Below are 21,066 nucleotides of genomic sequence, written 5' to 3' on the forward strand. Positions count from 1 at the left end.
AGTACAATTACATACTGTAGTACAATAATACTTTGTGTACTGACAGTAATATAGTACACAAAGTACTGACAGTACTATAGTTCTTACATTATAATGTAAATATATAACTTACTGCATTATTGAACTAGTACACACTATTATTGTGCATACAGTATTGTACTAATACTCTTTGTACTATGATTTACGTATTGTAATACAATAATCCAATATTGGTAATGTAACATTACCAATATGGTATTATTGTACTAATACTCTGTGTACTGTGATACTGTTCTGAATACACAATAACACCACTGATACTACATAAGCATAATGTACTATGAGTCATTAATACAGTAGTTAATTTATATTATATATTAATATCATATTATATTATATTGCATTATGCTATATTATATTTATTTTATTTTGTTATATTATATTTAGATATTTATATTCATTATGATAACAGAACAAAACAACAAAATTCTTTCCATTTTGCCTCATTTGTATTATTTATCACCTGACGTCAATTATTCAACCGACACAACAAAACTTCATCCCCCAGAATCCCCTGCTGCCGGCGCTGTCGCATATTGACGCATGCGTGTCCGCGACAGCACTGTCCAGGGCCGGGTATCATGGCGACGTACGTGGACATCCTGAAGAGCGAGTTTCCAGAGATAGACACGGAGGTTTTCGACTACATTACCGGTGAGTAGCGGGGGATAGAGCGGCTGTTAATGGAACCGGTGTCTGTCTGTCTGGAGGAGCCGTTAATCGGCCTGTTAGTCAGGCAGCCGCCGCTCTGAGCTCCAAAGAGCTAAGGAGCTAACATGGCTAATGCTAACCGGTACTCATGCATGGCTCAATGACGGGATCTGAGACCTGAACCCGGGTTAGTTTGAGCTTCATAGACCGGTGAGACTGGACCAGAACCGTGGAGGTGGTACTGGAAGTTTTATTAAGACGTAGGACAGGGAGTATTACCAGAAGTACTACAGCAGTATTACCGGGAGTATTATAGGAAGTATTACCGGGAGTATTATAGGAATTATTACGGTAGTATTATAGGAAGTATTACGGTAGTATTATAGGAAGTATTACGGTAGTATTATGGTAGTATTATGGGAAGTGTTACGGCAGTATTATAGCAAGTGTTACGGCAGTATTATAGGTAACCCTAACCCTGTAAATAGTTTACATGAAATAAACACTGTAAATATATAAATAATAAAGCTGATAAATGTTGAGTGACCTCCCATCCCTATGTTAGGGACTACACAGTGTGTTAACACACCTGAACAGGTGTGTCTGCAGGTGTGTGATGTGTGTCCATCTGAATATGTGTGTTTCAGGAGTGTTGAGCAGCTGTGGAGGAGATTTCGAGGATGGGGAGGAGGTTTATGAGGCCGTCGGAGGAGTCCTGCAGGGAGTTTCTGCTGACAGTAAAAACGAGGACGACGTCAAAGACATCTGTCTCCAGATGTTCAACACTCTCAAACTGTAAGACAGACGAGTCTTCTGTTAGCTTTACAGAGACAGATGTTTAAAACTCATTAAAGTGTGTTTCTGTCAGGAATAACAATTGTTTTTGTCGAGGTTAATACACATTCTCATTGGGAATAATACGTATGTTATTCCCGACAGTATCTTGTGTTCTCTGTGTTTCCGTTGGCATGAACTTGTCTTGTGTGCGTTAAACAGGAACAACCATCATGGCACTCAGAGGCAGGTGTTGCTGGACGCTCCAGTTCAGCTCTCTCAGATATCTGCAGACAACGGTAAGAAACAATAGTTATGTGATATTGACACATTTTACTGTAGTTTAACTTGTAACAATATTTGATATTAACTCACATTTCTGCGACTGTGTGTCGGTCTAGTTTGTGCAACAGACGATGTTCAAGGTATCTGGATGATGAAACGTGGTCAGAACACAGTACGTCTCTTGTAATGAATTTACACTAAAATAATCCTCTACTAGTATTTCTAGTATTAACTCTGATTGGTGGATTTGAACATGTGACTTTGTCACTGAATGCATCACTTCCTGTGTCTCTTCAGACGGTGGACGCCAAGAAACTGGAGAAGGCCGAAGCCAAACTAAGAGCGAAACACGACCGCCGCAATGAGAAGGACTGTCTGAAGCCCTCCACTCCTCTGTCAGTACCTGTACACACACCTGTACACACACCTGTACACACCTGTGAAGTGTCTTGACCACTATTGGAGCCGGGGATCAACCCGCCGATCCTCTGATTGACGGACGACCCTGCCACAGTCGCCCTGTGCTCTTCTCACCTGTCCTCACCTGTCCTCACCTGTGTTGTCTCTCACAGAGTGCTGGAGGAGGCGTCGGCCAGTCAGGCCAGCAGTAAGAAGGACAACAAAGTCGACCAATCAGGGAAGAACCGGAGCTACGACATCCGCATCGAGAACTTTGATGTTGCCTTTGGAGAAAGGTGAGTTTATCCAACATGTATATAATCATATATAATGTATATATTTCAGTTTATGACGTATATACTTCTGTGTCCAGGTGTTTACTTCAGGGGGCGGAGCTGTCTCTGGCGACGGGTCGGCGCTACGGTCTGATTGGCCGTAACGGTTTGGGTAAGACGACCCTGCTGAAGATGTTGGCCAGTCGTAACCTCCGGGTCCCGGCTCACATCTCCATCCTCCACGTGGAACAGGAAGTGGCCGGAGACGAGACGGCGGCGCTGCAGAGCGTCCTGTCGAGCGACACGCTGAGAGAAGGGCTGCTGAGCGAGGAGAAGACGCTCAACGCTCGCATCGCCAACGGAACGTGAGAGATGCACCTTTATTAATATTAGTGTAGATCATATATAACACTACATAATATATGTTTATCTCAAAGTGCAGTTGTTTTGTTCCTTTATGCCCTCAGTTTGTAGAAAGGCCCTAAATACTACATTACCCATGAGCCTCAGCAGGCGGTTGCTGTCAGAGTCTCTTCCTGTCGTGCTCACTTCGTGTTGTTCTGTTTGTTTCAGTGCTGACGGGTTGGAGAGCGTCAGACTGACGGAGATCTACGCAAAGCTGGAGGAGATCGAGGCAGACAAAGCTCCGGCCCGGTAGCTATGCTATGCTGTACTTTGCTATGCTATGCTATGCTGTACTTTGCTATGCTATGCTGTACTTTGCTATAAAATACAATCCTATACTATACTATAAAATACAATACTGTACTATAGTAAACTTAAATATACTAAGCTATAATATATAATACTATACTGAACTATAACACTATATAATAATATAATCACCTTGTCTATGGCGGTGTGTGATTGGCTGTAGTAGAGATTATTATCACATGAACCAAAGAAGCAGAGAGTCACAGGATGAGAAGAGCAGCATATACTTCTGACTGTAACTACACACTTATAACTCTAACCTCGATGCACTCATCTGTCAGCCCTTCAACAGGTTTGGGGGAACTTTAGATACTTTGTGAAACATCAAATTATGAATTTCTCATTATAATAATGTTTCTTTCCTTCCTACAGCATGTTCTTCATCTTCAGTCAGTTGGTTGTTGTTTAGCTCTACTTCCTTTTTCAGTCATAGTACTGCAGTGAAGTACTTTACAGTACTATGACTTCTGTGCACAGTCAGAGCTCCTCCCTCCTGTTGATGTGTTTCTGACTGACATCTGTCTCATCCAATCAGAGCCTCCGTCATCCTGGCCGGTCTCGGATTTTCTCCCAAAATGCAACAGCAGACTACCAAGTGAGTCTCACACACACACACACACACAGTTGTACCGTATGTATTCATGGTAACATGAGTGTCTGTGTGCAGGGAGTTCTCAGGAGGATGGAGGATGAGGTTGGCTTTGGCCAGAGCTCTGTTTGGTCGGTGAGTTTCTGTTTCTTCATACAAACTGTTTCGTCTGTCTGTCTGTCTGACTCACTCACTCACTCACTCACTCACTCACTCACCCTCTATTTTCTCTGTTTCTTCTTCAGGCCAGACCTCCTGCTGTTGGATGGTGAGTCAGATCCTCCTGTTGACAGTCGCACTGTGGTCAGTGGTAGGAGTACTGGTAGTAGTAGTAAGAGTACTGGTACAAAGACGGGGAGTAATAGGAGTACAAGTACTAGGGGGCTGAGTAGTTGGAGTACTTGTAGTGGTATGAGTTTTTTGCTTGACCTTCATGCTGGTAGCAGTTTTGTATCGTAGTTTGATGAGTACAAATAGTAGTATTGTGGTTAGTAGTACTCCTGGTACTACTAACAAGGAGTATTGTGGTAGTATTCTAATGTACTGTGTGTGTGTTTCAGAGCCGACCAACATGTTGGATGTCAGAGCCATTCTGTGGTTGGAGACCTACCTGCAGGTCTGAACCATTGGTTAATTTAATGTTAGCATTCCTTATTGAAATCAATGTGAACGGTTAGCCACAAGCTAACTATAAATAACCGATCCCTCCTCCCACAGACGTGGCAGTCCACCATCTTGGTCGTCTCCCACGACAGGAACTTCTTGAACGCTGTGGTGACGGACATCGTGCACCTGCACTCACAGAGGCTGGACAGCTACCGGGGAGACTACGAGAACTTCATCAAAACCAAAGAAGACAGACTGAAGAACCAGCAGAGAGAGTATGAGGCCCAACTGCAGTACAGACAACATATACAGGTACTACTGCTGCAGTACAGACAACATGCACAGGTACTACTGCTGCAGTACAGACAACATATACAGGTACTACTGCTGCAGTACAGACAACATGCACAGGTACTACTGCTGCAGTACAGACAACATATACAGGTACTACTGCTGCAGTACAGACAACATGCACAGGTACTACTGCTGCAGTACAGACAACATATACAGGTACTACTGCTGCAGTACAGACAACATGTACAGGTACTACTGCTGCAGTACAGACAACATATACAGGTACTACTGCTGCAGTACAGACAACATGTACAGGTAGTACTGCTGCAGTACAGACAACATATACAGGTACTACTGCTGCAGTACAGACAACATGTACAGGTACAACTCATACCTGCAAACTTGTCGCTTTTCGGTGAAATTCGCTGTTTTGAATCAAAATATATCATCCTCGTGAATCGTGTAGATCCGTAGAGTTTTATTTGGGGGGGGGTCAACAGGTCAGCCAGCGTTTCTCAGATTGGAGTGAGACGAGGAGAAAAGGTGATGTGATCTTCGCAATAAAACATCTTTGATGTGTCGAGTCTTCGTCAATCAGCGTTAAGATGTCTACAGCGTCTTCATTTCCCTCCGTTACAGTTTAAGTTCCGTTATGTTCCGTTACAGGTGCTACTGCAGTGCAAACAACATAGATGGGTACTACTAAAATAGAAAATAGTAGCTCGTCAGTAAAATCTGAATAAAACATATTTGTCTCATTCATTCATAAAGTGGATGACGGTCACATGGTGCAGATGTTTGTTTGGTGTGTTGTTCCCAGAATGCATTGTTTCTCTGACTGTGATGTGTTTCAGGTGTTTATCGACAGATTTCGGTACAACGCTAATAGAGCAGCTCAGGTCCAGAGCAAACTGAAACTGCTGGAGAGGCTGTGAGTATTCACACCTAGTACACACCTAGTACATACCATATAGACACCTACACCTGATACACACCTACACCTAGTACATACCTGATACACACCTACACCTAGTACATACCTGATACACACCTACACCTAGTCCACACCTGATACACACCTACACCTAGTACACACCTGTGGTACTGTGACCTGGTACTCTGACCCGGTACTTAAGTGAATATTATATTAAGTGAATCCTACCTGAATGTTTTGTTTCCTCCCACAGACCTGAACTGAAGCCCCTTGAAAAAGAAATCGAGGTGACTTTAAGGTGAGAAGATGAACTTCTGTCATGATAACAAGTGGAACTGGGTTCAGGTCCCAGGTTCTGGTGCTGGTATGGTGTCCTGTCTTGATTGATGTTTTTCTTCTCCCAGGTTTCCTGATAACTTTGAGAAGTTGTCTCCTCCCATCCTGCAGTTGGATGAAGTAGAGTTTTATTACTCTCCAGACCGCCCTCTGTTCTCTGGACTCAACCTGTCAGCCGACCTCGAGTCTCGCATCTGCATCGTACGTGTCATCAGTAAAATCCACCAATCAGTGACAGGACAGCTGGATGTAAAGTTAACCCTTCTAGATTTATAAGCCAGCGATATGACAGGATTATCGGCTACAGTAACGGTCCTCACGGGTCCATTAGTTGTTTCTTTTTAGACGATAATTCCATATATGGTTTTCCTTAAAGCATTATTGCCAGAGAATTTATGAGGAATGTAGTAACACAATAACTGATCAATAATCCAGGATCAGGACTGTTATTGATTGTCAGTTCACGTGTTGTGTTTCCCGTCAGGTCGGTGAAAATGGTGCCGGTAAAACGACCGTCCTCAAACTGCTGATGGGCGAGTTGACGCCGGTTGGCGGAGTCAGACAATCTCACAGGTAAGACAACCAACGGACCAATCGGAGCACCGACCTGAATATGTTCACCTGAACGTCAAACTGTGGCTGTTTATACACAACCGTTTATTACATTACATTACAGTCATTTAGCAGACGCTTTTATCCAAAGCGACTTACAATTCAGATTCTATATTATTTCTACACCGTAGGCTCAGCTGCGGGAGCAATTTTGGGGTTAAGTGTCTTGCTCAAGGACACATCGACATGCGACTAGCAGAGCCGGAGCCGGGGATTGAACCGCCGACCCTCTGATTGAAGGACGGCCCTGCTATCCACTTAGCCACAGTCGCCCCATTATTACAATCTGTGAAAGAGATTTCCTAAACACTTTTTACTGTGTTTAGGAAACAGATTACTTCTTTAGTGGTTCTTTTTATAGAACCATTGACTCTTTAGGGAACTGGGACGTTTTTGTTTATAGGTTGTGTTCTGGGAACTGTTTGCTGCGTTAAGGGAACCATTTTAAGTGTCTAATTATAGCAGCTATTTAGGGAACCATTTACTCTCTTTAGGGAACCATTTCCACTCCGTAAACAGTTCCCGAAACAAATTGTTGACTGTTGTTCTGGTGGTTCTGGTTCTCTTCAGGAGCCTGAAGATCGGATACTTCAGTCAGCATCATGTGGACCAGCTGGACATGAACGTCTGCTCTGTGGAGCTGCTGCTCAACCGGTTCCCCGGTAACTACCACACCGACATCACAAGAGGAGCGACCCGTGGCTTCTTCACGTGTTCTGATTGGCTGATTGTGTCTTTGTGTCTCAGGTCGGACGGAGGAGGAGTACCGCCACCAGCTGGGAGGGTACGGGATCACCGGAGAGCTCTCCACCAGGCCGGTGGCCAGTCTGTCTGGAGGACAGAAGAGCCGAGTGGCCTTTGCTCAGATGACCATGCCATGGTAGTAGAAAGCTCAGGGTCCCGCTGTTAGTGGTGGTGATGGTGATGGTGATGGTGATGATGATGATGTCGTCTCTCTGTCCTTCAGTCCAAACTTCTACATCCTTGATGAGCCGACCAATCACCTGGACATGGAGACCATCGAGGCTCTGGCTAAATCTCTCAACAAGTACAGAGTAAGTGAGGGAGGGAATGAGAGAGGGAGGGAGGATATCACTAATATATGTATATATGTATGTATGCATACATACAAACATATATACATACATGTATGTATATTAGGGGTCCACCAGAGATCCCGCGATACGATATTATCACGATACTGCGATATTCTGAGTATTGCGATACCATAGGCCTATATTGCGATTCATTACTTTTTTCAACTTCAAATTATGTCCCCAAAGGAAAACTGTCAACATGTTTTATCTAACAAGATAAAGTTTTCAGTCTGTTCATCTCACTTCAATCATTTTTATTGCAGCAAAATATGATTGTCAAGCAGACAGACTGACCAACAATGTCATAAATGTTGCATGAACCTGACAAACTGAACTGTTTGTATTACTACATAGTCTTAACTAAATGCAAACGTGTGGACTCAGTATATGAACTATAACTTATATAAGTAGGATATAAGAGTTATATAACTCAGTATAACTTGCGATGCGTGGACGTCGAGGGCAGAGAGCCAGTTATGCGCTGCACTCTCCCCATGAGCCTGGCTACTGTTGGCAGATTTAACCCCGTTGTGAGGCCAGATGTCTCTATCTTTGTTTTCACCAACTTCCTACCAATCACGCTGACCCGGGACCTTTGCTGACCTCACCAGAAAATAACTCAGCACCATCTAGTGGACTGAAAAAGCAATTGATTTGATTTTTATTTATTTATTTTTTAATAGTTTATATAATAAAAGATCGATAATTTGCGTCCGTGTATCGATACAATATCGCCACGCAAAATATCGCGATACTATGCTGTATCGATTTTTTCCCCCACCCCTAATGTATATATATTAGTGCTGGGCAACGATTACAATTTTTAATCGCATGGATTTTTTGCGATTAATCTCATTGTTGTGGCAAAGTTCAATGATGAATTCAAAAGTAGTGTATTGCGCACTTTTATTTTAAAAGTACTGCTATATGAACAAAAGAGCAATAACATTTGGTTCACGAGATGCAGGTAGCATGTTTTATACTTAATGTGAATATAATTCATACTTTGTTGGCATCTTATTCTGAAAACCGGATGTTCGTCTGAAGAAACCGGATGTTGTCTCACGTTAATATTTCTGCTAACTCTAGTCCTTTGCTCGCTCCCGATCTGTGCCGTTTGAATGCGTTAACCGTGAATGTCAGCATATAGGTGCACTAAAGTGTAAGTGTCTGCTGACTTTACCGCAGCGATGTCCAGTAGTCTCCAGGCAGAGCAACAGCTGGTGCTCGTTGTAACACCGCTTGTCTTGCTTTTGTTTATCTAAAGTTCTCCCACATGCTGCATCAACGGAGTCTGCTGAAGACTTCCTCCACGGACTTTCAAAATCAAAAAATGCGTTAACAGGCTATAAGATAATTGTCGGCGTCAATTAATGAATGCGTTAACGTGATAATAATGCGTTAACTTGCCCAGCACTAATATATATATATATATATATATATACACACACACATACATACTCACTCACCAGCCACTTTATTAGGCACACTTGCTTGTTAACACAAAGAGCTAATCAGCCAATCACATGCAGCTCAATGCCTTTACAGACAACATATACAGGTAGTACTACTGCATGCCTTTAGGCCTCTAGACGTGATGAAGACGAGCATCAGAAAGAGGATTTAAGTGACGTTGAACGTGACACGGTTGTTGGTGCCAGACGGGCTGGTCTGAGTATTTCAAACTGCTGATCTACTGGGACTTTCATGCACAATCATCTCTAGGGTTTACAGAGAATGGTCCATAAAGAGAAGATATCCAGTGAGCGGCAGTACAAAGCTCAGATCATCTCAGACTGAACATGACGATGAGTTCACTGTACTCCAACGGCCTCCACAGTCACCACATCTCAATCCAATAGAGCAGCTTTGGGATGTGGTGGAACGGGAGCTTCTCATCATGGATGTGCAGCCGACAAATCTGCAGCAACTGCGTGATGCTAATGTAGCACCCCGTTGCCACAGAGACCTGGCTGAAAACACCGTAAAGGCACGTCCACACAAGAAGCAGTGTTATGAAAATATCAATCTTTATCAGCACAAACATAACTATGTGGTGTAACCAGTGACAGCTGGTTTAGCGGGCAGGAGGAGTTCACAGACCAGGTGCCCAGACAGGCATCACAAACAACTTCAAGCAAAAGAAACTAAACCAAACACCAACATCTCACTAACTAGAAGAGAAACGAAAACATAAGTAATCACAAATAACTGCCAATGAACAGAAAACTAACTCAAAAGAAACTACTTCAACCCACCTACTGTTCAGTAACCCAGCCACCCCCACTTGGACTCCCCCCCCAGCTACCATTGGGTGCACTGCTCAGGAAGCTCTAAAAAAAACACAAATACACCATTACATCTTTCTTGATTGTACCCAATTTCCCCAGCACACGAAATGCATAAAGAAAAACCCTTCCACTCTAAATATACCTGAACCAGCCATCCCCCAAACACACGCTGTCCCCTCCGTACAGGATGCTCCCAGACACTGCGCTACCGACGCAACTTATCATGCGGCCTCACGCTACGTCTCCGCTTGTTGCGGGAGAGAAAGTAGACGGATTCAGCACACCCGCTTGTGACGCCGGAGAGAAAAACAAAGAACACGATTTGTCAGCAGGTGCATCTTTTCACCTAATCAGGGCCCGTGCACCCCATTACCGGTCCGGCGGCCCCAATAATTTCACCCCGTCAGTTCCACTTGGTTACACTATCATGTCAATATGGAGCAACATGTGTGAGGAATGTTTCCAACACCTTGTTGAATCTATGCTACGAACAATTAAGGCAGTTATGAAGGCAAAAGGGTCCAATCCAGTACTAGCAAGGTGTACCTAATAAAGTGGCCGGTGAGTGTATATATTGGTGATGTCCCCGTTTTGTCAACCATTTACCTTGTCTGGGGAACCATTAACTCTTAAGTTCTGTTCAGGGAACCGTTAACTCATTGTTCGTAGGTTCTGTGTAGGGAACCGTTAACTCTTTGTTCGTAGGTACTAATAATGATCTGATGTCCCTCCGATCTAAAATGTACCTGCCTGCCAGTGTGTCTCAGGTCTGTCCTCATGGTGTGATGTCATGTGTTTCAGGGCGGAGTCATCTTGGTGTCCCACGACGAGCGTCTCATCCGGTTGGTGTGTAAGGAGCTGTGGGTGTGTGAAGCCGGGAAAGTCGGACGCATCGACGGCGGCTTCGACGAGTATCGAGACATCCTGCACGAGCAGTTCAGGAAGGAGGGTTACCTGTGAGGCCACGCCCCCCACAGATGGACCACGCCCACCACTAACACAAACCCGGCTTCCCTCTTTAACGACTTCCTGTCACGGCAGCCAATCAGCTGTCAGAGCAGACCGGAGGACGTTTTTCTTCTCTGAACTGTCTCACCTGCTCCTTCAGGTGATCTGCTGCGAGCTGATTGGTCGTTTCTGTTCACCTGGTGAGGTCACAGTGAACTCTGGAAGAGGCGGAGTCGTCACTACCCATTTGGAGTTTATTTAAAAGTGTATCGTCACATTAAACCTGTTTTTTGTTTTATATCATGGACTCTTTTATCAATTTTAAAGGATCCAACATTATATTTCCATTCAGAGACTCAAACCTAATAAAACTATCAGATCATGTGTTCTTTCTCTTCTTCTGTGGTTCCTTTAACATTTAACGGTGACAGGAAGTCACATTTAGCACCAACACAAGTTATCAAATGGAGTATAGTAATAATACATATGTTTTCTTTAGTGTTTAGTCACCTGAAGATAAGAATGTTGTGTCGTCGTTACCTCAGAATGAGCCGTTTATATATCGACATATTAAAGTGTTAATGCTGCACTTAGTTTAATAAACGGACTACGGAGTTGTTCGTGTCATCATCAGACTTCTTGGTGCTCCAGTTACAGAATGTATTCTAGTTGAGACTCTGGAGGTCCATGTCTGTCCTTCAGTTCAGCAGAAGACTCACCAACCTGGTCCTGATCCTGCTGGTCTACAGGTTTAAAGACATGAACCACGTCTACAATTCTGTGGGTCACAAAACATGAAAATAAAATCCTCAAAACATTTTGTTCATTCAGCGATAAAGTTTGAGGAACATGAAAGCTTTGAGGTTCCAAACAGTAGAATGTCGTCCGTGTGAAGTTTTTAATGTTGTAGCACCGGCCACTCCCAACATACAGTACATGCCAGTGATGTAGATCTAGAGAGATAGAACCCGCAGTTCAGTTATTGTGGTAAGCACCGAGAAATATCCTCAGTATTGTGTCATGAAGGTCTGTTGTATTTCTAATGTTCTGTTCCAAATGGTTGCTATCAGAAGCAACAGAACACCTCAGGTCTTTATCACAACACTAGAACATGAAGTCTGTCCCCGGGCCTCAGGTGATCAGCTCCAGGTGTGTCTCCTCCCACACCTGGAGCTGATCACCTGAAGGAGTGGGTGGAGCCTCTGAACCTCAGCCTGACATGTTTATAGCGTCTACTTTTAGAGACCGGCTCCCTCACTTTGTAGATCGTGCGATCCGCTCGTTGTTTCTGCAGCTTTCTCTCCAGAAGTTTGATTTTGAGCCCGACTCATTTCTGTTTTGTAAATATCATCTTTTTCAATTTCCTGTGAGTATAATAGATTTATATTTATATTGTTTCTGACTTTCTTCATTTTTGTCAACAAATTCGTTTTTTGTTCTTTTTTATGCTGCGTCTCGAGATCCTTAAATTCTTTATTAAGGTTTAGTAGTCATAATTGTTTTTCTTTCTTTTTATGGCCACATTATAAAATAGATATAATAATAATAATATTAATTATAAAACAATAATACATTATCATTATTATAATATAATAATCCCTATGCGCTCGCCCCTTCCAGTCAATTAGCCTGGCTTCCAGATTAGTTTAGCGCTGCGTTAGCCGCTTGATTAGCGTTGATGTTGCTTGAAGCGCGCTCTCAGTTCCTCGTCCAGTCTGTCAGTTGCTCTTTCACACAGAGTCCAAACAGTAAAATCAGTTTAACAGAAGTCTCTTTAATAATTGACGTCTATGGGTAGATGATGAAGATGGTTTTTGGTGTCAGCACAGCGGCACATCGTCGGCATAATGACGAGTACAATGGGAACATTTTCAATAGTTTGATATTTTAGTAACAAGTACAATAATATGAAACCTATTTGGTTACATCCTGGTGGGAGTAGTAGTAGTACTAGTAATTTAATTAAATTTTTTTTTTAAATATATTATACTATATTGATCCCTTTAAGGGGGAAATTTGTCTCTGCATTTGACCCATCCCTGTATATAGGGAGCAGTGGGCTGCCAATGACAGGCGCCCGGGGAAAGTAGTAGTAGTACTAGTACTCTGCTGTACTACAGAGCAAGTATACTTTCAAAGTAATACTTTAAACACAGTTTCTACAGCTCAGGTGTCCACGCTGCTGCTGTGTCCTCCCGTGTCTTCTCCCTCAGGTGAGGCAGGATGGCGTCCCTGTAAAACACCTCCAGTTTGGACACCGTGTCCTCCCACAGGTCGGGGTCAAAGGTCACCGGGACGATGGCCGTCTCCTTCAGGGTGAAGACGGCGAGGTCGGCCCGACGAAGACCCGTCACCGCCAGCTGGACCTGGATCTGTGTGTAGTAACTGTGAGACGTCTTCAGGTGGTAGACCGGGGACTGGGACAGGGAGACAAAGAGAGGACGTTAGAGACAAGGAGAGAACGACAAGGAGAGAACGTTAGAGACAAGGAGAGCACGACAAGGACAGGACGTTGGAGACAAGGAGAGGACTACAAGGAGAGGACGTTAGAGACAAGGAGAGGACGTTAGAGACAAGGAGAGGACGACAAGGAGAGGACTACAAGGACAGAACGTTAGAGACAAGGAGATGACGACAAGGAGAGGACATTAGAGACAAGGAGAGGACTACAAGGAGAGGACATTAGAGACAAGGAGAGGACGACAAGGAGAGGACGACAAGGAGAGGACATTAGAGACAAGGAGAGGACGTTAGAGACAAGGAGAGGACGACAAGGACAGGACGTTAGAGACGAGGACTTGAAGAAGAGGGTTGTCTTACCCCTCCGGTCTCCCGTCTGTCCTCGTCCTGTATCTCCAGACAGAAGGCCGGGTCGTCCCTGCAGGCGTCCTCCACCCGTCTGTCTCTGTGCTTGTAGGGACACTTCACCTCCAGGCAGAGCAGCCATTGGCCGGTCCGGCTGTCCGTCACGATCCCGTCGGGACTCGCAGCCAACCAGGGCCTCAGAGGGTCGATGAAGAGACCGCAGTCCTGGACCAGGACGGGCCGACCCAGCGCAGCGCTCTTCATCCTCTGTGGGACGACATCATCATCATCACCATCATAATCATCACACGTCTCTACTGCATCAGGTGTGTTGGACTGTACCTGGTACCTGCGGACCACCTCAGTCTCCATCTGGATCCCCCAGGACATAGCTCTGGTCTGGACTCTCCGGCCTTCACCTGTGGAGTCACAGTCAGCCAATAAAGACGCAGAATGTCTTCATTTATTCATCCGTTCTTACCATTAATCTATTTTTTTTACATTTCATATGTAAAAGGGGGCGTGATTGTGTGGTTGGAGGGCGTCGTCTACCTGTGATAGCGGACAGGTAGGAGCTTGGCGGGGTTCTGGTCTTGCCGATGACGAAGCGGCAGTGAGCGATGCGGTGAGCCACGGAGGCCGTGATCCGGTTCTTCCTCCAGGTGAACCAGTCCTGGTTGGTACTCTGTCCGCGGGTTAGAACCTCCACGTCCTCCACAACACACCTGTCCAACTGGACCCCCAGACCCACAGGGAACTGCTCCGGTCTGGGAGGGGGTCTGTCAGGGTCTGGATCTGAAGCGGCTCTCTGAAGCGGTTTCTGACCGCCCTGTTTTTGTCCTACATCAGGTTGTGGTCTCACAGCAGGACCTGGCTTAACCTGAGGGGTCTTGTCCACATCCTGGTTCTTCTGGACCATCTTACTGCGGGTCCCAGTCTGAGGGGGGCGCACGACAGCAGGTCTGGTCTTCTGGGTTTGACTGGGTCTGGGTTTGGCTCCAGGTGTCGGGGTCTGGATGCTCGGGTGATATCGGACCTTCGGGATGACAGTGTTCTGGACCTGGTCTGTGTTTCGTTTCTGCATTTTCATGTGGTCTACATCAGGAGACAGGAACCAGAACAGGAAGTGGTTTACAGATTAAAAAAAGACTATTAAAGGCCACATGCGATAAAAAGTGAGACCTGGTTTCATAGAAATGTAACATGGATGTTTACGTTGTTGTTGTTATTTAATGATATTTGGGCTTTTATTTTGAAAAACGGGAATTCCCGACCGGAAGTTGTTGACTTGTTGTTTTCAATCTAAATCCGGAGTGAACAGGGCCCCGTTCCTCGTACGTGGTTCAGCTAAGTCGATCAAATGTCCTGTTAGCAGCCTAAATTAACCCGATGATTGACATCAGGCTATCTGGTTCCTCCAAGGCTGATCCTCTCAAACAGTCTCGTTAATTGGAACCAGACGATCAGGATCAGGATAATTGCGCGTGCCCGTCCTACGTCAAAAGGGGGAAGCGTCGATCACCGAAACCATGATTTTCTAACAGTACAATGTTAAATAAAGTCAAATAAAGAGCCTCTTTTTACTCCGCTGACGAGCAGGAGATGATCATGAACGCATGTGAGGAATTCAAGACCAGAATCACGGCTAAATCTAACACCTCCACCGCTGTGAGGGCTAGACAAGAAGCACGCAGAATATCACAGACAAGTTAAATGTGTAAGTGTTGTAAATGTATCGGCTCATTTTAATGCCTCATCACCCCAACCAATCAGATGATATGTCTTTAAATGTGCTGCTGGCAGTAGGCTTCATGAATGCATCATCCAATGAGATCTATAGCGACAATAATGATCTCAACTCTTTCAGAATAAGATAAAAACAAGCCCAAAGAGTATCTACTGATACTCATTAATATGAGGATATATGTACTGTATGCGCTCATGTATCATGTAGACTACTATTGAACACATCCATAAGTTTATTAAGCGCCAAATAAACTTCACCAACAGCACGGCATGCAGCGGCTTTCCCCATGTTCTCCGCATCGCCGACACTGTACAACAATGTACCACTCGCAGAACAGCTCAAGGCTGCATCCAGTGTGTGAGAGTCAATGCTCGGCTGCAGCGTGTGGTGTTCAATGTATGCTCCAGAAGGTCTGTAAATAAATGATTCCTTGTGGGCAGAATGGATAGCGCTCGTATAGGAAGTCATCATGATAACGTATCTTGGCGATGTGGAAGAACTCTCTCCCTATAAAACGCTAATCTAACTAATATCCTCCTTCATCAGTGGATCTCTGAGGAAGGGAGCTGTACATTAATGCAATAGAGGCTTCTTAGTTTGCTCAGCTGGTTTTAATGGATCACCGTGTGTCTCACTTTACATGCATTTCCGGAACTCCCGTGTATGACAGGAGCTGCCATGTTTTCCGGGGGAGTGGCAGCTTATCCAGCTACCTTCAGTTAGCCTGCGCTGGAGCAGGTTCATGCTTATGGATGTGTTGCCATGGTGATTTTGCCAAACTTGCTTCGTGGAACCGAAAAGCCTGATCTACGTCATCTTATCCTGAAAAGTATCCGGCTAACTCAGTTAGCCACGTACGAGGAACGGGGCCCAGGTGAGAGTGACGTCTGTTGTCTATCTTCAACATTAATGAACTTATCACCAGACTCCACTCACAATATGTGTAATAAACTAAACCCTTCACGTGTCGACCAATCACACTCGTCAGATCAGCTGAAACATTTAACGGCTCGTGAGGAGCTCGGCTAACATTCGGCACCGAGCTCGTGACAGCAGCAGCTCGTGTTTACATTTGTTGTTGTTCTTCTTTGCTGTTCTTCCAGCAAAATGAGTCGCCATCTTTGATCTGTCACGAGCTAATCAATCCCACCTGAGAGCTTCTATCACGTGACCCGGAAGCCGAATCCTTCAGAATGTTCTTCTCTTTGAGGGAAACTCTTAAATTCAATGTAACCGAGGAGGAAGGAAACCTTTAACTGCGACATTTGTGAATGAAGTTTGGTTTAAACGGAACAAATCGTGACCGCGTGTCTATTAAATAAAACAGTTTGTGTGTTTATTTATTATAATAATCTGACTGTAAATAAATAAATATCGTGTAAAGAATAGAATCCAATAGAAACAGAGTAGGTCTTACCTGCACGAGAAGCTGAAGTCAGACTGAGAACCGAAACCAAACTAAAGTGACTCACTGTCCCGTGACACGTGTGTGTGTGTGCGCGTGCCCGGACTTGTCCCCAGAATGTCTGGACTTTATATACTCATCCTTCCTCTCGGAACTCTTAAGTGTCAGGATGGCCGAGCGGTCTAAGGCGCTGCGTTCAGGTCGCAGTCTCCCCTGGAGGCGTGGGTTCGAATCCCACTTCTGACAGAAACCTTTTGAATCTCACAGACGTGAAGTAATTACGTTTTTACAAAAATACAGAAGTAGAACAAAGTATATGTAAGACGTAATATGACGGAACCATTCATTAATACAACTAATACACAAAGAGCACATAAATGTTAATGTTTTTTTTCATCGCAAAATTTTATTATTTATTACTTTATTTAAATGTACAACAATATTTAGTACAAGGTTCAGTAGGCCCTCATAAATATTAAGGATTAAATGATAATATTATAGCAATAATAATAATATTATAGTATTCATATTATTATAGTATTAATAATATTGTAGTAGTAATAATAATATTATAGTAATAATAATAATATGGTAGTAGTAATAATAATAATATGGTAGTAGTAATAATAATATTATAGTAATAATAATATAGTAATAATAATATGGTAGTAGTAATAATAATATTATAGTAATAATAATATAGTAATAATAATATTATAGTAATAATAATAATAATATGGTAGTAGTAATAATAATAATATGGTAGTAGTAATAATAATATTATAGTAATAATAATATAGTAATAATAATATGGTAGTAGTAATAATAATATTATAGTAATAATAATATTGTAGTAGTAATAATATTGTAGTAGTAATAATAATATTATAGTAATAATATTATAGTAATAATATTATAGTAATAATAATAATATTGTAGTAATAATATTGTAGTAATAATAATATAGTAATAATATTGTAGTAGTAATAATAATATTATAGTAATAATAATAATATGGTAGTAGTAATAATAATAATATAGTATTCATATTATTATAGGATTAATAATATTATTATAGTAATAATAATAATATGGTAGGAGTAATAATAATAATATTGTAGTAGTAATAATAATATTATAGTAATAATAATAATATGGTAGTAGTAATAATAATAATATAGTATTCATATTATTATAGGATTAATAATATTATTATAGTAATAATAATAATAATATTATAGTAATGATAATCTGCCCCCTCTAGAGGGTCATGGAGGTCTCTCAGGTGTCCCCCGGTCTCTTCCTCGGTGGTCTGGACTCGGCCCTGAACCTCGGCGTCCTCTCCAGCAGGAACATCACGCTCGTCGTGAACGCCAGCGGTCTGGAGGACCTGGTCTACCCTCAGCTGGACGGTGTGCAGGTCCTCCACGTCCCGGTCCAGGACCGACCTCACGCCCCCCTGAAACTCTACATTGACCCGGTGGCTGAGCGGATCCACCAGAACCAGACTGCGAGGACTCTGGTCCACTGCAGCGCCGGCCGGAGCCGATCCCCGACCCTGATCATGGCCTACCTGATGAGGTAGACCCCTTCCCCATGTGGTCCCCCTTTGTTTGTGGTCCAGGTGGTCTTAGTGAGGTAAAGGATCTGGTCTCTGTGTCTACAGGTTTGAAGGTCTTAGCCTCCGGCGGGCACACGAAGTGGTTCTGGATCAGCGTCCCTTCATCAGACCCAACGCTGGTTTCTGGAGGCAGCTGATGGACTACGAGACGACCCTGTTCAGCAGGACCACCATGAGGATGGTGAGGACCTCCAGCGGGGTCCTACCTGAGGCCCTGCAGGACTCTAAGGACCTGAACCCTGAACCAGACTACTGTGTCAACATCTGATAGAGGAACTGATGAGTTTTAAAAGTCTGTTGTTTTTATTTATTATTAAGGATCACGTTGGTCCGTCTCTAAACACCGTCTCACTTCCTGTCTGTGGCTCATCGGTTCCTCCTGAAGACGTCAAAGTGACAGTGAGGAACCTTTATCTGGTCCTGAACCAGTCTGAGTTTAGTCCTGATCCTCTATACCAGGGTCTTCAACTAAATATCCAAAAGGTCCAGATTGAGAAAATCTCTTCAAGCAAAGGTCCGAAACATTACAATATCTAACTCGCAGTATTTAGTGCTATATATATACATATATACATATATACAGTGGGTACGGAAAGTATTCAGACCCCTTTAAATTTTTCACTTTGTTTCATTGCAGCCATTTGCTAAAATCAAAAAAGTTCATTTTATTTCTCATTAATAATAAAAGCACCCCATCTTGACAGAAAACCAGAAATTTTTGCAAATTTATTAAAAAAGAAACTGAAATATCACATGGTCATAAGTATTCAGACCCTTTGCTCAGTATTGAGTAGAAGCACCCTTTTGAGCTAGTACAGCCATGAGTCTTCTTGGGAATGATGCAACAAGTTTTTCACACCTGGATTTGGGGATCCTCTGCCATTCTTCCTTGCAGATCCTCTCCAGTTCCGTCAGGTTGGATGGTGAACGTTGGTGGACAGCCATTTTCAGGTCTCTCCAGAGATGCTCAATTGGGTTTAGGTCAGGGCTCTGGCTGGGCCAGTCAAGAATGGTCACAGAGTTGTTCCGAAGCCACTCCTTTGTTATTTTAGCTGTGTGCTTAGGGTCATTGTCTTGTTGGAAGGTGAACCTTCGGCCCAGTCTGAGGTCCAGAGCACTCTGGAAGAGGTTTTCTTCCAGGATATCTCTGTACTTGGCCGCATTCATCTTTCCTTCAATTGCAACCAGTCGTCCTGTCCCTGCAGCTGAAAAACACCCCCATAGCATGATGCTGCCACCACCATGTTTCACTGTTGGGATTGTATTGGGCAGGTGATGAGCAGTGCCTGGTTTTCTCCACACATACCGCTTAGAATTAACGCCAAAAAGTTCAATCTTGGTCTCATCAGACCAGAGAATCTTATTTCTCATAGTCTGGGAGTCCTTCATGTGTTTTTTGGCAAACTCTATGCGGGCTTTCATATGTCTTGCACTGAGGAGAGGCTTCCGTCGGGCCACTCTGCCATAAAGCCCCGACTGGTGGAGGGCTGCAGTGATAGTTGACTTTGTGGAACTTTCTCCCATCTCCCTACTGCATCTCTGGAGCTCAGCCACAGTGATCTTTGGGTTCTTCTTTACCTCTCACCAAGGCTCTTCTTCCACGATTGCTCAGTTTGGCTGGACGGCCAGGTCTAGGAAGAGTTCTGGTCGTCCCAAACTTCTTCCATTTAAGGATTATGGAGGCCACTGTGCTCTTAGGAACCTTGAGTGCTGCAGAAATTCTTTTGTAACCTTGGCCAGATCTGTGCCTTGCCACAATTCTGTCTCTGAGCTCCTTGGGCAGTTCCTTCGACCTCATGATTCTCATTTGCTCTGACATGCACTGTGAGCTGTAAGGTCTTATATAGACAGGTGTGTGCCTTTCCTAATCAAGTCCAATCAGTTTAATTAAACACAGCTGGACTCCAATGAAGGAGTAGAACCATCTCAAGGAGGATCAGAAGAAATGGACAGCATGTGAGTTAAATATGAGTGTCACAGCAAAGGGTCTGAATACTTATGACCATGTGATATTTCAGTTTTTCTTTTTTAATAAATTTGCAAAAATTTCTACATTTCTGTTTTTTTCTGTCAAGATGGGGTGCTGAGTGTACATTAATGAGAAATAAAATGAACTTTTTTGATTTTAGCAAATGGCTGCAATGAAACAAAGAGTGAAAAATTTAAAGGGGTCTGAATACTTTCCGTACCCACTGTATGTATATGTATATATATGTATGTATATATATATATATACACATATATATATATATATATATATACATATATATATACATACATATACATAATGTATATATACTGTATATGTATATATGTATATATATATATATATATATATGTATATATTCAAGAAGTCTAGTAGTAACGTCTCTGTGTAGTCAACAACTGTCAAATCAAATAAAGAACGTGCACATCAATTATATTTTAACAATTATTATTCTCAGTTTTCAAATATAACTGGATGGATTATAAATAATACATAGAAATACATAAATACATGTTCTTCTCATTTCAAGTACAGTAATGTCTGCATTAAAGAATAACTGACAGAAAGCTTTTTAATGTGCATCTTAAAATAAAGTAATTCATTTTAGAAAAATGTATTTCACTGAATTGTCCTGCAGCTTTAAATTCACTTCATTCA

General features: G+C 43.0%; 3 protein-coding genes across 4 annotated transcripts; 2 read left to right on the forward strand and 1 right to left on the reverse strand.

Moving 5' to 3' along the window:
* Window positions 1-538: 538 nt before the first annotated feature.
* Window positions 539-11,228, forward strand: abcf3 (ATP-binding cassette, sub-family F (GCN20), member 3). 2 transcript variants are annotated; one of them, XR_012947488.1, is made up of 22 exons: window positions 539-693; window positions 1,338-1,485; window positions 1,687-1,763; window positions 1,866-1,921; window positions 2,047-2,144; window positions 2,322-2,444; window positions 2,522-2,788; window positions 2,997-3,077; window positions 3,673-3,732; window positions 3,805-3,861; window positions 3,972-3,994; window positions 4,287-4,342; window positions 4,444-4,644; window positions 5,481-5,557; window positions 5,814-5,858; window positions 5,965-6,097; window positions 6,381-6,469; window positions 7,079-7,170; window positions 7,256-7,388; window positions 7,476-7,563; window positions 9,331-9,595; window positions 10,698-10,838. XR_012947488.1 is itself a non-coding variant. In XM_076076426.1 (21 exons), exons 1-21 carry the CDS (start codon window positions 621-623, stop codon window positions 10,854-10,856), a joined length of 2,136 nt encoding a protein of 711 aa, XP_075932541.1. In that variant the 5' UTR covers window positions 539-620; the 3' UTR covers window positions 10,857-11,228. The 2 variants fall into 2 exon arrangements, 1 of the variants encoding a protein (XP_075932541.1); XM_076076426.1 differs by lacking the exon at window positions 9,331-9,595 and having other exon boundaries at window positions 10,698-11,228.
* Window positions 11,229-12,598: 1,370 nt separating this feature from the next.
* LOC142932524 (uncharacterized) lies at window positions 12,599-16,901 on the reverse strand. Its single transcript, XM_076076422.1, has 5 exons — window positions 16,814-16,901; window positions 14,202-14,744; window positions 13,992-14,068; window positions 13,665-13,916; window positions 12,599-13,261 (listed from the first exon to the last, which is right to left on the reverse strand). Exons 2-5 carry the CDS (start codon window positions 14,737-14,739, stop codon window positions 13,004-13,006), a joined length of 1,125 nt encoding a protein of 374 aa, XP_075932537.1. The 5' UTR covers window positions 14,740-14,744; window positions 16,814-16,901; the 3' UTR covers window positions 12,599-13,003.
* LOC142932525 (dual specificity protein phosphatase 14) lies at window positions 14,967-19,483 on the forward strand. Its single transcript, XM_076076423.1, has 3 exons — window positions 14,967-16,270; window positions 18,066-18,382; window positions 18,468-19,483. Exons 2-3 carry the CDS (start codon window positions 18,072-18,074, stop codon window positions 18,688-18,690), a joined length of 534 nt encoding a protein of 177 aa, XP_075932538.1. The 5' UTR covers window positions 14,967-16,270; window positions 18,066-18,071; the 3' UTR covers window positions 18,691-19,483.
* The last annotated feature ends 1,583 nt before the right edge of the window (window positions 19,484-21,066 follow it).

This window comes from Anarhichas minor, unplaced genomic scaffold (assembly GCF_050575085.1).
Source record: "Anarhichas minor isolate MPS153535 unplaced genomic scaffold, ASM5057508v1 ptg000057l, whole genome shotgun sequence".
NCBI classification, from domain to species: Eukaryota; Metazoa; Chordata; class Actinopteri; order Perciformes; family Anarhichadidae; genus Anarhichas; species Anarhichas minor.

Bases quoted from the DNA above. Each gene is read 5' to 3' on its own strand.
- abcf3 (XM_076076426.1), top strand. From the start codon at position 621: ATGGCGACGTACGTGGACATCCTGAAGAGCGAGTTTCCAGAGATAGAC. The intron at 2,445-2,521 runs GTGAGTTTATCC...TTCTGTGTCCAG, and splicing joins GATGTTGCCTTTGGAGAAAG to GTGTTTACTTCAGGGGGCGG. The intron at 7,564-10,697 runs GTAAGTGAGGGA...CATGTGTTTCAG, and splicing joins AATCTCTCAACAAGTACAGA to GGCGGAGTCATCTTGGTGTC.
- LOC142932524 (XM_076076422.1), bottom strand. From the start codon at position 14,739: ATGAAAATGCAGAAACGAAACACAGACCAGGTCCAGAACACTGTCATC. The intron at 13,917-13,991 runs GTACAGTCCAAC...GTCGTCCCACAG, and splicing joins AGGTGGTCCGCAGGTACCAG to AGGATGAAGAGCGCTGCGCT. The intron at 13,262-13,664 runs GTAAGACAACCC...TCCCTGTCCCAG, and splicing joins ACAGACGGGAGACCGGAGGG to TCCCCGGTCTACCACCTGAA.
- LOC142932525 (XM_076076423.1), top strand. From the start codon at position 18,072: ATGGAGGTCTCTCAGGTGTCCCCCGGTCTCTTCCTCGGTGGTCTGGAC. The intron at 18,383-18,467 runs GTAGACCCCTTC...CTGTGTCTACAG, and splicing joins ATCATGGCCTACCTGATGAG to GTTTGAAGGTCTTAGCCTCC.